Genomic DNA, 16,771 nt, shown 5'->3' on the forward strand with positions numbered 1-16,771 from the left:
ACCCAAGATCCCAGTTGAGGTCGTCCTCATGTGTGCGGAACTTGGCTATCAGTTTCTGCTCAGCGACTCTGCGTTGTCAGGTGTCTTGAAGGCCGCCTTGGAGAACGCTTATCCGAAGATCAGATGCTGAATGCCCTTGACTGCTGAAGTGTTCCCCCACAGGAAGGGAACACTCCTGCTTGGTGATTGTTGAGTGGTGTTCATTCATCCGTTGTCGTAGCATCTGCATGGTATCGCCAATGTACTATGCCTCGGGACATCCTTTCCTGCAGAGTATCAAGTGGACAACATTGATGGAGTCGCAAGAGTATATACTGTGTACCTGGTGGATGGTGTTCTCACGTGAGATGATGGCATCCGTGTCGATGATCCAGCACGTCTTGCAGAGGTTGCTGTGGCAGGGTTGTGTGGTGTCGTGGTCATTGTTCTTCTGAAGGCTGGGTAGTTTGCTGCGGACAATGGTCTGTTTGAGGTTGTGCGGTTGTTTGAAGCAAGTAGTGGGGGCGTGAGGATGGCCTTGGCGAGATGTTCGTCTTCATCAATGACATGTTGAAGGCTCCGAAGAAGATGTCGTAGCTTCTCCGCTCCAGGAAGGATACTCCGTCAGCCGTGTCCTGTGTTTGTCTTCTGAAGAGGTCGGTGTGGTTTCTCGCTGTGGTATGTTGGAACTGTTGATTGATGAGTTGAGCGCCATATCCTGCTCTTACAAGAGTACCTTTCAGCATCTGTAGGTGTCTGTTGCGATCCTCCTCATCTGAGCAGATCCTGTGTATACGGAGGGCTTGTCCGTAGGGGATGGCTTCTTTAACGTGTTTAGGGTGGAAGCTGGAGAAGTGGAGCATCGTGAGGTTATCTGTGGGCTTGCGGAACAGTGAAGTGCTGAGGTGACCGTCCTTGATGGAAATGCGTTTGTCCAAGATTGCAACCGATTCTGGAGAGTAGTCCATGGTGAGTCTGATGGTGGGATGGAACTTGTTGATGTCATCATATAGTTGTTTCAGTGATTCGTATTTGCATTCCAACCATTATCTTGTAATTGAGTCTGTGTCTATATATGCCCTGTTTGTGAATCCAACTCTCCACTCACCTGATGAAGGGACAATGCTCCAAAAGCTCGTGCTACTAAATAAACCTGTTGGACGTCAACCTGATGTTGTGAGACTTCTTACTGTGCCCACCCCAGTCCAACGCCGGCAACTCCATATCATTCATTGTGATAGACAGCCATTCAAAATGTGTTGGGAGGTTTCTGATGAAGCAAAGCACAACTAGCAAAACTCTTAGGTATTTGGCCTAATCCGTTGCTGCGTATAGGTTCCGAGAGGCAATTGTGTTGAACAAATGGACCTTAGTTTCATTCAGAAGAGTTTTAAAGTACATGAGAATGAATGGGGTGTAAAGCACCAGAGTCCCACCATATCAAAGTACACAGTACAAAACTGTGGAATCCCCTGCCCAGTGAAGCAGTTGAGGCTACCGCATTGAATATTTTAAAGGCGAAGTTAGATACATTTTTGAACAGTAAAGGAATTAAGGGTTAATGTGAGCGGACGGGTAAGTGGAGCTCAGTCCACGAAAAGATTGACCATGATCTTATTGAATGGCAGCGCAGGCTCCAGGGGCCAGATGGCCTACTCCTGCTCCTAGTTCTTATGTTCTTAAATTGTAAAGTGTGCTGCGATTAAACAAATACTAGATACAAATTGAAAGAAATGTCAGCTGACTATGAAACACAAACTGGCAAGATTTTCGGTTTATTTACATAACACGCATCACACTACTACTGGCAAGAGTTCCAGCTCAATTATTTCCGAGACAGCCTAGTTTGATGTTTTTATTGCCTTAGCCACATTGATTTTGATTTGATTTGATTTATTATTGTCACATGTATTAACATACAGTAAAAAGTATTGTTTCTTGCGCGCTATACAGACAAAGCATACCATTCATAGAGAAGGAAACGAGTGAGTGCAGAATGTAGTGTTACAGTCATAGCAAGGGTGTAGAGAAAGACCAGCTTAATATAAGGTTATTCAAAAGTCTGACAGCAGCAGGGAAGAAGCTGTTCTTGAGTCGGTTGGTATGTGATCTCAGATTTTTGTATCTTTTTCCCGATGGGAGAAGGCGGAAGAGAGAATTTCCGGGGTGCATGGGGTCCTTAATTACGCTGAATGCTTTGCCGAGGCATCGGGAAGTGTAGACAGAGTCAGTGGATGGATGGCTGGCTTGCGTGGTGGATTGGGCTACATTCACAACCTTTTGTAGTTCCTTGTGGTCTTGGGCAGAGCAGGAGCCATACCAATCATTGCTGAAGTCACATTGATTTGATTTATTATTGTCACATGTATTGGTATATAGTGAAAAGTATTGTTTCTTGCATGCTATACAGACTGTTCATAGAGAAGGAAAGGAGATGGTGCAGAATATAGTGTTACAGTCGCAGCTAGGGTGTAGAGAAAGATCAACTTAATGCGAGGTTCAAAACTCTGATGGCAGCAGGGAAGAAGCTATTCTTGAGTCAGTTAGTACGTGACCACAGACTTTTGTATAATTTTTCCCGACAGAAGAGCAACAATCCAGGCAGTAAGAGAGTATTGATAGGGATGGAGTGAGTGAAAGAAGGTGAAGTGAAAGATCATCATGATAAGTGGTTGAAGTGGCTCCCAGGAAAAGTCATTAAAATATGTGGTCCTCGTGCATACCTGGTCATTATGTTTGGTAGAGGAAAGGTTAGCTTTGTACATTCAGATCATGTTTTGCCTTCAGAGGCTCAGGAAGAAGAAGAGAAGGTTGGGAAGAATCCAATGAGTCTGATCAATTGGATAGTTGGGATACAATTTGAATACCAACAATTACTTCAACACAAGTTGTGCCTGAAACCTGTTCCGAGCCAACTCAGAGTCAAACAGACGTGTCAGATCAACTGAAAACTGAAATTAATGGTCAAAGTCAAAATCAGCCTTTGTTGGACTGAGTCTCCTCAGATTCAAGACAAGATGGGTGAAAGTCCTTCTCCAAGTGTTGAAGTTTGTGTCATTTTGAAGGCGTGACTGTCTGAGGAATAGGAAACGAGTGGTAAACAAAAACAGAAAATGCCAGAAAATCTCAGCAGGTCTGACAGTATCTGTGGAGAGAGAGTAAGGCCAATGTTTCAAGTCTAGAAGGGTCATCTAGACTTGAAATATTGGCTCTACTCTCTCTCCACAGATACTGACGGACCTGCTGAGATTTCCCAGCATTTTCTGTTTTTGTTTCGGATTCCAGCATCCACAGTATTTTGCATTAAACGAGTGATAAAGTTGGATTTGTAAATACATGAAAAAACTGAAATGTATATATGTTGTATGGAATTTAAACATTGTGTAATTATTTTATTGAAGTGGGAGGAGTGTGATAGCATGTGATATCACTTCAAGACAAAAGAGACTATGCCACATAGAGTTCAAGCACCCAATTTAACTGGCTTATTCCAGTTTGCTTTATATACATACATATATACACAATTAACCAATTGTGTCAGAACTGAGCAACTTTGTCCCTATGGGCAGTATTGCAAGTTTGATGGACTAAACACAACCCCCCAGCTAAAGTTTAGATATCGCTGGATGAACAGTTTCCAACATGGCAAATTAATTTTGGTACTGCCATCTGGAGGATGCTTTCAACAGAGGTTAGGCGCTTCCCTTTGGGAACATAACTTACTCCTGCACATGCGATTCATAAAGAAATGGCTCCTACTTTGCTGAAGTCACTTCTATTGGAAGCATGGGTAAATTGGTGGTTTTCCTCTGCGGACGGTGACATTGGAGTGATAAGAGTGCAAAGAGCTCCAACTCATCATCTCACCAAAATCAGGGCTCGCTGTAGTTGCGATATTGTCGGGTTTGGATTAATTTTGGAGAAGTTCAGATTGAACAATGTGATATTTTTGTACAGGTTGGTGGCTCCACAAATACCCTGGGAGCTATACAACTTGCTCTTGCAGATGCTGGCACACAAGCTGTCTACCTGCTTACTGATGGACGGCCTGATCAGGTAAAGTGTTGTTATAGAAAACAACATCATGTTAAGTTGAGTAAGATCTGAAGGTGTCACTGCCATCTCGCAATGACAGATGTTGCTATTATAAACCTCTCATGACACCAATATTTACCAGGCATCACAGCTGAAACTGCTTTCTCTTCAGTAGAGAATCTCAGTAAGACTAATCACTGTTGAGAAATGGCCTATGGAACCTCATGAGTTTTGCAGTTTTGACCTTTGTATAGTTTGAGGTTTGAGTATCATTTCTGAAAGGCAAAACTATTTTACCAGATCGTGACCAAAACTCCACGTCAACTTCACTTTCCCGCCACCCCCCCCCCACATCCTTTGATTCCCTTTGTACCGAGACACAATGGACTGAATGGCCTCCTCCTGTGCCAAGAATCTATCAACCTCATTGACTGAGCATCTACAGTTCTCTCTGGTAGAAAGTTCCAAAAATATACAGCCCTTTGCGTGGGTTTCCTCTGGATGCTCTGGTTTCCTCCCACAGTCCAAAGATGTGCGGGTTAGGTTGATTGGCCATGCTAAATTGTCCCTTAGTGCCAGGGGGGCTAGACAGGGTAAATGCATGGGGTTCTCGGGATAGGGCCTGGGTGGGATTGTCGTCAGTACAGACTCGATGGGCCGAATGGCCTCCTTCTGCACTGTAGGGATTCTATGATTCTTGAATGAAGGCAATTATTTTCATCTCATCCCTAAATGGTTAACCCTTTATGCTGAGACTATTTGATTTGATTTGATTTGATTTATTAGTATGCAGGGAAAAGTATTGTTTCTTGCGTGCTATACAGACAAAGCATGCCGTTCATAGAGAAGGAAAGGAGGAAGTGCAGAATGTAGTGTTACAGTCATAGCTAGGGTGTACAGAAAGATCAACTTAATGCAATTTTATGGGGGTGATTTTACGAGAAAAATTCCAAGGGTGGGATTTTATGGCCTATCTTGTCCTGAAACTGTAAAATCCTGCCCAAGGCCAATGGAGCTGCCCATTGTCCCGCCCTTGCTCGCTCCGATTCCCATGGTGGGCGGGATGGTAAAATTCCAGCCCAAGTGCCCAGCTCTCGTGAAAACAAGAGAGATTCAGATCTGTTTTTTGGGTGAGTCTTTACTCCCAATCTTATGCACTTAGTGCATGAAGAAATGGGCTAAAGTGTTTCCAGTTACTAGAGGCAGTGGACAGGTTTTAACCTGCCAGCCTGCTTGCCCTGGCAGCAGAGGGAGCTATTGTACAATTGCAACAGCAGCGAGCGGCCTGACAGAGAGAGAGACCTGTTAGGCCTCTCCAGCTGCAGTCAAAGAAACCCACTCCCCCCCCAGCTATCGTGGGGGCTCACAGCCAATCACAAACCTCACAAAGCCTGGAAAAATTGCCCCCCCCCCCCCCCCCCCCCCGGCCCCCTCGCCGCCTAGACCTATCGCGTCCCCCACTCCCACGATCTCCTGCAGACCCCCACACCCCCCACGATCTCCTGCAGAATGCGCAGCAGACCCCTGCTCCCTCCTCATACTGATGGAGCTGCAGAGTGCGCAGTGTTTGCACGTTCTCCCCATGTCTGCGTGGGTTTCCTCTGGGTGCTCCGGTTTCCTTCCACAGTCCAAAAGACTTGCTGGTTAGGTGCATTGGCCATGCTAAATTCTCCCTCAGTGTACCCGAACAGGTGCCGGAGTGTAGTGACTAGGGGATTTTCACAGTAAATTTATTGCAGTGTTAATATAAGCCTACTTGTGACTAATAAATGAATGAATGAATGAATGAATTAAAGGTTAATATTGTTTTCTGTATTATTTTCCTACACAGCCTCCAGAAACTATTTTTGCACAGGTGCAGCTCATCCGTCTTGTCCCCATTCATTCCATCGCGTTTAACTGTGACGATGTTGAAGCCAACAAGTTTCTGTATGAACTTTCTGACAAAACAGGGGGACGATTCCATTCCTACGACAGTGACAGAGCAGTGACCACTAACCCTCTGCCATTTGTGGTAAGGAAGTTCCACACTGCAAGTGAAGGGAAAATATTTCCAATCCTTGAGAAATTCTACAACAACAGCATCAAACGCATCACTAATTTCATCATTTACATGTCTCTCATTGACAACAGCTCACGTTTATGTGGTATATTCAATGCGTGAAGGAGCCTTCACAAAAACTGTACCAAACAAAAGCAAATGCTGGAAATCTGAAATAAAAAATAACGCTGGACAAACTCAGCAAGTCAGGCAGCATCTGTAGAGAGAAACCAAGTTAACAGCCTGAATTTTCACTGAGTTGAGTTGACTTCGGGAGCCCTTTAAAAACTGGCAGTTGGGCCACAATTCCAGGCTTCCCATCCACAATTCCTGGGCTGTCTGACTTTCCAGAAATTTTTCAAAGGCCGCGGGCTGGTCCCTGCCAAAAGCCCATATCCAGTACTCCCCATTCCTCAGCCATGATCAAATGACAGAGCAGAATCGATGGGCCGAATGGTCTAATTCTGCTCCTATATCTTATGAACTTATGAACCTGGCCGGCTCCATTGTAGTAATAGACATGTCCAACTCCCCCACAATGTTTGTGGAGTCAGGCCAGGATTTCAAAAGGTTTGTGTAGCCAAGTCTCCACAAGGGCACCTTTTTTCAAAAGATAAATTTAAAAGGTCCACCTCATGCCCCTATGCCAGGGCCTGCCCTTCCACCCATATCCCCATGGCCCCATATGTCATGTTTCTAAACTCTGCCCTTCCAGTGGTATAAGTGCACTCTTTTGGTAACTTGCTGCAAAATGGGTGAGTGAAGGACATCGCTGGAGAATGAAACTTTAGTGTCAGTAACAAGCACTCCCACGTCAGGTATAGCATTGCCAGCTACAGACTAAAGCTCCCTCTGTTGTGTCCCAACAATATGCCTCAGAACCACCCTCAGAAATGTGGCCTATTTTCCATTCGGGAGTCATCCAATAGCCACTCTGTTAAAAGCAAATTACCGTGGATGCTAGAATCTGAAACAAAAACAGAAAATGCTGGAAAATCTCAGCAGGTCTGACAAAGGGTCATGAGTCTGTGGACTTCACTACCCCACAGCGTGGTGGAGGCTGGCACTTTGAGTAAATTTAAGGGAGAGGTGGACAGATTTTTAATTAGTCAGAGTTTGAAGGCCTATGGTGAACCGGCAGGAAAGTGGGGCTGAGGCTGAGATGAAATCAGCCATGATTGTGTTAAATGGCAAAGCAATCTCGAGGGGCTTTTTTTATTCATTTGTGGGACATGGGTGTCACTGGCTGGCCAGCATTTACTGCCCATCCCTAGTTGCCCTTGAGGGGCAGTTGAGAGTCAACCACATTGCTGTGGCTCTGGAGTCACATGTAGGCCAGACCAGGTAAGGTCGACAGATTTCCTTCGCTAAAGGACATTAGTGAACCAGATGGGTTTTTCTGACAATTGACAATGGTTTCATGGTCATCAGTAGATTCTTAATTCCAGATACTTTTATTGAATTCAAATTCCACCAACTGCTGTGGCGGGATTCGAACCCGGGTCCCAAGAACATTAGCGGAGTTTCTGGATTAATAGCCTAGCGATAATACCACTGGGCCATTGCCTCCCTCTAGGCTGAATTGCCTATTCCTCTTAGTTCTTATATTCTTAAGAATGGGATTACCACCCCTCATTGCAGAGGAAGTCCCGCCCTCTGAAGCTATCGGCCAATCAGATTGGCTCCATCATTCTCAGCGGTGCCAGGAAGCTGTCAATGGCCACTGCCGGAACAACTGGAGAAGAAAGGGAAGGATCATCATCAATTGCTCTCTCTTCTATTCTACTCTTGATGTGCTACTTGGGTTGAGCTTCAACTATAACTCCTGCGAGCAGGCCTGCCTGTGGTATATCTAGACAAATGATAGGCCAGGGACTAAATTGAGAACCTTTGCCACTGTACGCAGGCTTACTGGAATTAATCACATGAGGTTCTATTAAATAAACATTCTATGAGGCCAATTCTCAGGCTGTAACACACAGAACAGGTATTGGAACAGTATTCAATGCACTTCACCTATGCAGGCTTCAAGCAAATGCATTTACATTCATCTCTCCATGCCATGAGGCGGGGCAGCAAAGTCACTTATTGCTCCTCATCTCTGTTGTAAATCTGCCACCCCTTATCCTAAAACTATGACCTCTTGTTCTAGATTGTCCTACGTGAGGAAACAACCTCACTACATGAACTTAGTCAAACCCCCTTATCATCTAGTACACCTCAATTAGATCTCTCATTTTTCTAAACTCCAGGGATTTTGGCCCAAACTGCCCAATCTCTCTTTGTAAGTCAAACCCCTCACCTCTGGAATCAACCTAGTGAACCTCCTCTGAACTGCCTCCAATGCAACAATATCCCTCCACGGGGTAAGGGGACAAAAACTGTGCAGAAGTGCGGTCTCACGAATGCTTTGTACAGTAGCAGCAACACTTCACTACTTTTATATTTTATTGTTTGAGCAATAAATGCCAAGATTCCATTTGCCTTCTTCATTACCTGCTGTATCAGCCCACCAGTTTACTGCGATTTATCACAAGTCCACCCAGATCCCTCTGCACTGAAGCAGTCCAAAGTTTCTCTCCACTGAGATAATTTTAATTTATATTTTTCCTGCCAAAATGGATAAATAGATTAGACCCTCGGCATTTCCCCCACTTGCACTTTATGACTGCAGGATGGGTTGTTGTTGAAGGTGTTGTCTCCATGCTGATGTGGTTTTTGATGGTGGGGGAGGGGGTATGGGCAAGGGGGGGGCATGCCAACCCCCTTGCCCTGGTGTTATTCAGCCCATTAACTGTGTTTCTCCCTTCACGGATGCTGCCAGAGCTGGTGAGTTTTTCCAGCATTTTCTGTTTTTATTTCAGATCCCCAGTATCTGCAGCATTTTGCTTTCATTAACAGGCGATAGAGATACTTTGGTAACTCATTTTCCATCCACGTATTCACAGTGGAAAGAGAGGTCATGTTGAAGTATTCGATACTTGCTCCCTAAAACAGCCAAGTTATTTTATTGTGATATTTTCTTTTAAGAAGTGTCTGTGAAAGATCAGACTAATTATCATGCACAAGTTGATGTAAAAGAGAATGGGATAAATCATGTTTCTTTAATCACCAGGATTGTTATTCAAGTAGCTACTTTTTTTTGTGTCTAATTGCAACTAACGGCAATTCAACTTGGTTGTTTAATCTCAATCTTTTCGTTTCATAATGAATCTGAATATTTCTTAGCCAACAATGGTCCTTGTTTTGATGACTGGAATTAATTTGAATTGTTCAGAGTGAAGACATCTGCCTTTTGAAACAAGAAATTGAACAGGGAAGAAAGGATTTGGAAAGGGTAGAAAAGCTCCATGCAGAGTGTGTAATGCTGGACTGGTACCATAACCGTGACGAAACTCCTACAAAGAACAAGTATGTTCCCTTTTCCCAACCCTCACCTTCTGCATTCTCATCCATTTAGCAGTTGTGTTTATATTAAATTCCCTTCAGCAATCAAAATCACTTCTTGTCTGTTCAAAACCTGTCAAAACTTTGAATACAGTAAAAGTTTTAACAACACCAGGTTAAAGTCCAACAGGTTTATTTGGTAGCAAATAACTTATCCGCTCCATCTGACGAAGGAGCAGCGCTCCAAAAGCTAATGGCATTTGCTACCAAATAAACCTGTTGGACTTTAACCTGGTGTTGTTAAAACTCTCACTGTGTTTATCCCAGTCCAACGCCGGCATCTCCACATCAAAACTTTGAATAGTCAGGATAATTAAGAAGCGGCGATGGTCTAGTGGTATTGTCACTAGACTATTGATCCAGAAACTAAGCTAATGTTCTGGGCACCCGGGTTCGAATCCCGTAGATGTTGGAATTTAAATTAAATGAAAAAAAATGGCTGGAATTACAAATCTACTGATGACCATGAAATCATTGTTGGAAAAACCCATCTGGTTTGCTAATGTCTTTTAGGGAAGGAAATCTGCCGTCCTCACCTGGTCTGGTCTACAGGGCAGCACGGTGACATAGTGGTTAGCACTGCTGCCGCACAGTGTCAGGGACCCGGGTTTGATTCCCGGCTTGGGTCACTGTCTGTGTGGCGTTTGCACGTTCTCCCCATGTCTGCGTGGGTTTCCTCCAGGTGTTCCGGTTTCCTTCCACAGTCCAAAGATATGCGGGTTAGGTGGATTGACCATGCTAAAGTGTCAGAGGGACTAGCGAGGGTAAATGCATGGGGTCATGGGGATAGGGCCTGGGTGGGATTGTGGTCGGTGCAGACTCAATGGGCCGAATGGCTTCCTTCTGCACTGTAGGATTCTATGGATCCTACATGTGACTACAGAGCCACAGCAATGTGGTTGACTCTCAACTGCCCTTGGACAACTAGGGATGGGCAATAAATGCTGGCCTAGCCAGCAACACACATATCCCACGAATGAATAAAAAAAATTAGATCACATTTCCCTCCAAGCAAATATCCACCCTGCCTTTGAATTAGTGTGTGGTGACTGGAGTATTTTCACAGTAACTTCATTGCAGTGTTAATGTAAGCCTCCACTTGTGACACTAATAAATAAACCTTCACTGTCAGCGGATCAAGATCCTGGAACTCCCTTCCGAATAGCACTGTGGGTGCACCTCATACACAGATGGACTGGACAGTTCAGGAAGGTGACTCACCACCACCTTCTCAAAGAAAATTTGGGGTGGACGATGTCCACATCCCACGGAAGATTTTAAAAAAAAATGTACTCAATTTGTTGGAAGCACTGGGACCTTTTAAAGTATCATAACTACTGGAGGGAGTTTTAATCTACAAATCCATGAGTGCAGTGACATTTACCTGTTCTCGACTTGGCATGGCTCTTTGGCAAAGAGCCAAGGATGGAATTAAATCTGCAGCCCACTGTGTGTGGCATCATGTACGAATGCTTCCATACCCTGCATTCCTGCTGCCGTGTTGTGGCCCATTCCTACACCATCTCCATTTCTAAATGGAAGTATTTTATGAATGGAGAGGAGTGGAAGAACACAAACCATCTACTGATCACCAGTAAATGAACAAACAATACAAATTATTGGATGCAACTTTCAACCGTACTACACTGTCACTGTGCACAAGGTAAGAAATGTGGGTGTGCAGCTTACTAAGAAGTCTCACAACACCAGGTTAAAGTCCAACAGGTTTTATTTGGTAGCACAAGCTACAAGCTTGGTGAGTGGGAGTTGTGTTCACAAACAGCGCATATATAGACACAAACTCAATTTACAAGATAATGGTTGGAATGCGAGTCTTTACAGGTAATCAAGTCTAAAAGGTACAGACAATATGAGTGGAGAGAGGGTTAAGCACAGGTTAAAGAGATGTGTATTGTGTGCAGCCAGGACAGTTAGTGAGATTTTGCAAGCCCAGGCAAGTCGTGGGGGGTTACAGATAGTGTGACATGAACCCAAGATCCTGGTTGAGGCCGTCCTCATGTGTGCGGAACTTGGCTATCAGTTTCTGCTCAGCGATTCTGCGTTGTCGTGTGTCGTGAAGGCGGCCTTGGAGAGCGCTTACCCGAAGATCAGAGGCTGAATGCTCGTGACTGCTGAAGTGTTCCCCAACAGGAAGAGAACACTCCTGCCTGGTGATTGTCGAGCGGTGTTCATTCATCTGTTGTCGTAGCGTCTGCATGGTCTCCCCAGCCTCATTCAGAGTTGAATTGCCCATGAACTGAATGGTTTGCTTGGCCATTTCAAGCCATATTGTTGGCAATGGTGCCAAGATACGGGTGGCAGATTTCCATCTCTAAACTCAATCAGCATGGTTTCATGATCATTATTAGACTTTTAATTCCAGATTTTTATTGAATTTAAACTTCACCATCTGCCATGGTGAGATTCGAACCTGGGTCCCCAGAGCATTACCCTGCATTACCAGTCCAGTGACAATACCACTACATCACTGCATTCACCGACTTGGCCACCCTTTGAAGTCATTCAACTTCTTCTTATGTTACTGCATCCAGTTCCTTGGGACTTAACTCCTGACATTCCCATTGCCTTTTTAAAAATTCATTTATGGGACAGGGGCGTTGCTGGCTCGACCAACATTTACGACCATCCCTGGTTGCCCTTGAGAAGGTGGTGGCGAGCGAGCTACCTTCTTGAATCGCTGCAGCCCCTGAAGTGTAGGTATGCCCACAGTGCTGTTAGGTAGGGAGTTCCAGGATTTTGATCCAGTGACAGTGACATATTTCCAAGTCAGAATGCTGAGTGACTTAGAGGGGAACTTCCAGGTGGTGGTGTTCCCAGGTATCTGCTGCACTTGTCCTTCTAGATGGTCATGGGTTTGGAAGGTGCTGCCTCAGAAACCTTGGTGAGTTCCTGCAGTGCATCCTGTAAATGGTACACACTGCTGTCACTGTTCGTTGGTGGTGGAGGGAGTGAATGTTTGTGGAAGGGGTAGCAATCAAGCGGACTGCTTTGTCCTGGATGGTGTTGAATGTCTTGAGTGCTGTTGGAGCTGCACTCATCCAGGCTGAACAGTCTTGGTGAGCTCCTGTAGTCCATCTTGTAGGTGGCATATACTGCTGCTACTGTGCGTCGGTAATGGAGGGAGTGAATGTTGGTGGATGGGATGCCAATCAAGCGGGCTGCTTTGTCCTGGATGGTGTCAAGCTTCTTGAGTGTTGTTGGAGCTGCACCCATCCAGCAAGTGGGGAGTATTCCATCACACTCCTGACTTGTGCCTTGTAGAGTGTGGACATGCTTTGGGGAGTTAGGAAGTGAGTTACTCACTGCAGTATTCCTAGCTTTTGATCTGTTCTGGTAGCCACAGTATTTAAATGGCTAGTCTATTTCAGATTCTGGTCAATGGTAACCCCCAGGATGTTGATCGTGGGGGATTCAGTGATGGTAACACCATTGGATGGGTGTGTAGAGGGCCTCGTGTCCTGCTTCTGTGGATACAGTTGAGCTCGCCTTGTTTCTATCTCCACCAAGGACTCCAGTGCAGCACCAAAAGCCTTGAGGCACGCTCTATCCCATGGTCACCCATTGCTCTTTGTGCACCGTACAACACTGACAATGCATCCGCAGATGCTGCAATTCATCTTCCTTTTAAAAGCTGCAGGCAAGCTTTAAGTAGGTCAAGGAAGTAATGATATTGGGTCCCATGCTGATGTTTGTAGACAGTGAAAAGTTAGCACTGGCATCACACAGCAAATCATGTTAATGTGCGGGCAGTGTGAACACGAGGTGCTCCCTGTGTTGCCTTGGTGTAGGTTGATTGTCCGTCACGATCTTTGCCCCTGTTTTGGGGGTTATCCAGTTTAGCCCCAGTATCTATTTATTATAATCCTTGCTATGCCATGTTCATTGCAATGATTCCCAATATTACAATGACTACAATTCAAAAACTCTTAAAAAATGTTCTGGGTTGAATAATCATTTTTTTTGAATTATACAAACACCTGTAGAATGCAAGCCACAAAGTGGCTGACTTCAGGCAAACCTCGGTCCAGTGTTATGCGGGAGCGTAAACTGCAGGTGTGATGCTGAAGCATTTAGAATCATAGAATCCCGACAGTGCAGAAGGGGGCCATTCGGCCCATCGAGTCTGCACCAAATCTCTGACAGAGTGTGTTACCCAGGCACAGCCCTCCATCCTATCTCTGTATCCCTACTCATTTATCAGTCCATCTAACCTGCACATCTTTGGAGTGTGGGAGGAAAGCGGAGGAAGCCCATGCAGACATGGGGTGAATGTGCAAACTCCATACAGACAAAGGCTGGAATTGAACCCGGGGCCCTGGTGCTATGAGGCAGCAGTGTGAACCACCGTGCCAATGTGCTGACTCAAATTTCATACTTGTAAAAGGAATTGGTGAGCGTTGGGTTCACGCTGCTCCTGATAGTTCATCATTTTACTTCAGCTAATTAACAGTCCTAGATTGATAATTGTTCAGGGGTATACTCAGCATAATGCATTCACAATGTTCCACATGGGTGGCACGGTGGCACAGTGGTTAGCACGGCTGCCTCACAGCACCAGAGACCCGGTTCGATTCCCGACTCGGGTCACTGCCTGTGTGGAGTCTGCACGTTCTTCCCGTGTCTGCGTGGGTTTCCTCTGGGTGCTCCAGTTTCCTCCCACAGTCTGAAAGACGTGTTGGTTAGGTGTATGCTAAATTCTCTCTGTGTACCCAAACAGGCGCCGGACTGTGGCAACTAGGGCAATTTCGCAGTAACTTCAATGCAATGTAAGCCTTACTTGTGACTAATAAATAAATAAACTAATAAAGACAGAAGGTTTGTAAAAATGTATGTTTTCACTCCTGCAGCATCGCTGCAGATGGGCTAATCAGGCGACCAGCTTGGAGTGACAATACAGCTCAGGTGCGTTCTTTAGATGCCAAGGCATGTGTGAGACCCAGAACAGCTGTGGACTGGATACCCGCCACACACCGAAACCATCGGGACAGGTGCCATATTTACAGTGTGGATCATGCCAAGAAATCAAAGGAACTCCATAGGAAGAGAGTCCTGTGTGCCGGTAAGAGGAACTAACCATCATTTATTTTAACACAAACTTATATTTATATAGCAGCTTTAATGTAATAAGAAGTTGGGGGCGGCACGGTGGCACAGTGGTTAGCACTGCTGCCTCACAGCGCCAGGGACCCAGGTTCAATTCCCAGCTTGGGTCACTGTCTGTGTGGAGTTTGCACATTCTCCCCGTGTCTTCGTGGGTTTCCTCCGGGTGCTCCGGTTTCCTCCCACCGTCCAAAGATGTGTGGGTTACGTTGATTGGCCATGCTACATTAACCTTAGTTTCAGGAGGATGAGCAGGGTAAATATATGGGATTACGGGGGGATTGCTGTCGGTGGGATTGCTGTCGGTGCAGGCTTGATGGGCCGAATGGTCTCCTCCTGCACTATCGGGATTTGATGATTCTAAGTCCCAGGCTTTCCACAGGGGCTTTATAAAACAAAATATGGCACTGAGCTAAATAAGGAGATATGAAGGCAGAAGACAAAAATCTTGGTCCAAGAGGTAGGTTTCCAAAAACTGTCTTAAAGGAGGGAAAGGTTGGATCGAAGCCCCATAGCTTGGGGCCCAGGCAGAGAAAGGCACAACAGCCATAGGTGGAGAGGTGAAATTGGGAATGCTCAAGAGGTCAGTACTAGAGCAGTGCAGAGGTCTTGGTGGGTTGTGTAGCTGGAGGAGATTATTGAGATAGGGAAGAGGGAGGCCATGGAGAGATTGTAAATACTTTGAGATTTTAAAAATCAAGACATTCATAGAATCCTTACAGTGCAGAAAGAGGCCATTCGGCCATCTGGTCTGCACGGACTCTCCCACACAGCATCCCACCCAGGCCCAATCCTCATGACCCCACATATTCATCCTGCTAATCTCCCTAACCTACATACTCTGGGACACTAAGAGGAATTTAGCATGGTCAATCCACGTAATCTGCACATCTTTGGAATGTAGGAGGAAACCGGAGCACCCGGAGGAAACCCACGCAGACACGGGGAGAATGTGCAAACTCCACACAGACAGTGACCCGAAGCTGGAATTAAACCTGGGTCCCTGACGCTGTGAGGCAGTAGTGCTAACCATTGTGCCACCGTGCCACCCACATGTGCACCAGTTTCCGAGGGTTGAGTTAGCTTCAATGGCCAGAGTGTGGTACAGAATGGTGCCAAGGACTCTGGTTCAATCCCTGCACTGGCTGTGGTAGTTCATGGGGAGCCTGTCTCCTTGCCTTGCCCCATGTTTGATGCAGATTGGTGCCCTCAAGCTATATAACCACTGTCTCCTCCCACAGAGAGAGAGAGATGCCTATGTTCCTTTGTATACTCTGGCTAATTACCTACAGCAGTATGGATAATGAGCACTATAGAAGTTATTGCGTTTAAATGCTTAATGTTCCAGCACGGCACGGTAGCACAGTGGTTAGCACTGCTGCTTCACAGCTCCAGGGACCTGGGTTCGATTCCTGGCTTGGGTCAATGTCTGTGTGGAGTTTGCACATTCTCCTCGTGTCTGCGTGGGTTTCCTCCGGGTGCTCCGGTTTCCTCCCACAGTCCAAAGATGTGCGGGTTAGGTTGATTGGCCATGCTAAAATTGCCCCTTAGTGTACTGAGATGTGTAGGTTTGAGGGATTAGCGGGTTAATATGTAGGGGTCTGGGTGGGATTGTGGTCGGTGCAGACTCGATGGGCCAAATGGCCTCTTTCTGCACTGTAGGGTTTCTATGATTTCTAGCAACAATTACCGTAAAATGCCTTATTTGGCACCGCACACAACTTTCCCCAAACAGCAATTTGGTAGCACTATGTGGGGACATGGGTGGCATGGTGGCACAATGGTTAGCACTGCTGCCTCACAGCACTAGGGACCCGGGTTCAATTCCCGGTTTGGGTCACTGTCTGTGTGGAGTTTGCACGTTGCCCCGTGTCTGCGTGGGTTTCCTCCGGGTGCTCCAGTTTCCGCCCACAGTCCAAAAGACGTGCTGGCTATGCTAAGTTCTCCCTCAGTGTACCCGAACAGGCGCTGGAGTGTGGAGAGTAAGGGATTTTCACAGTAACTTCACTGCAGTGTTAATATAAGCCTGCTTGTGACACTAATAAAAAAACCTTTAAACTTTAAAACAATGTGCTAGAATACATTCCCAAAATTACCGCACTCTATCACACAAATAGTAGGTATACTGGCAGTTCAACCATCATTTCT

The 16,771-nt window shown here is 45.7% G+C and overlaps 1 protein-coding gene across 1 annotated transcript in view; it reads left to right on the forward strand.

Annotated features, from left to right (window-relative positions):
- The window catches only part of LOC144499475 (von Willebrand factor A domain-containing protein 3B-like), a 207,827-nt gene that overhangs the window by 145,474 nt on the left and 45,582 nt on the right, over positions 1-16,771 (forward strand). Inside the window, exons 15-18 of the mRNA XM_078221465.1 lie at positions 3,937-4,035; positions 5,846-6,036; positions 9,335-9,466; positions 14,371-14,582. Of these exons, the coding sequence (XP_078077591.1) occupies positions 3,937-4,035; positions 5,846-6,036; positions 9,335-9,466; positions 14,371-14,582 (634 nt within the window). The remainder of the gene's footprint in view (positions 1-3,936; positions 4,036-5,845; positions 6,037-9,334; positions 9,467-14,370; positions 14,583-16,771) is intronic.

The sequence above is a fragment of the Mustelus asterias genome, chromosome 10, assembly GCF_964213995.1.
Source record: "Mustelus asterias chromosome 10, sMusAst1.hap1.1, whole genome shotgun sequence".
Classification (NCBI taxonomy): domain Eukaryota; kingdom Metazoa; phylum Chordata; class Chondrichthyes; order Carcharhiniformes; family Triakidae; genus Mustelus; species Mustelus asterias.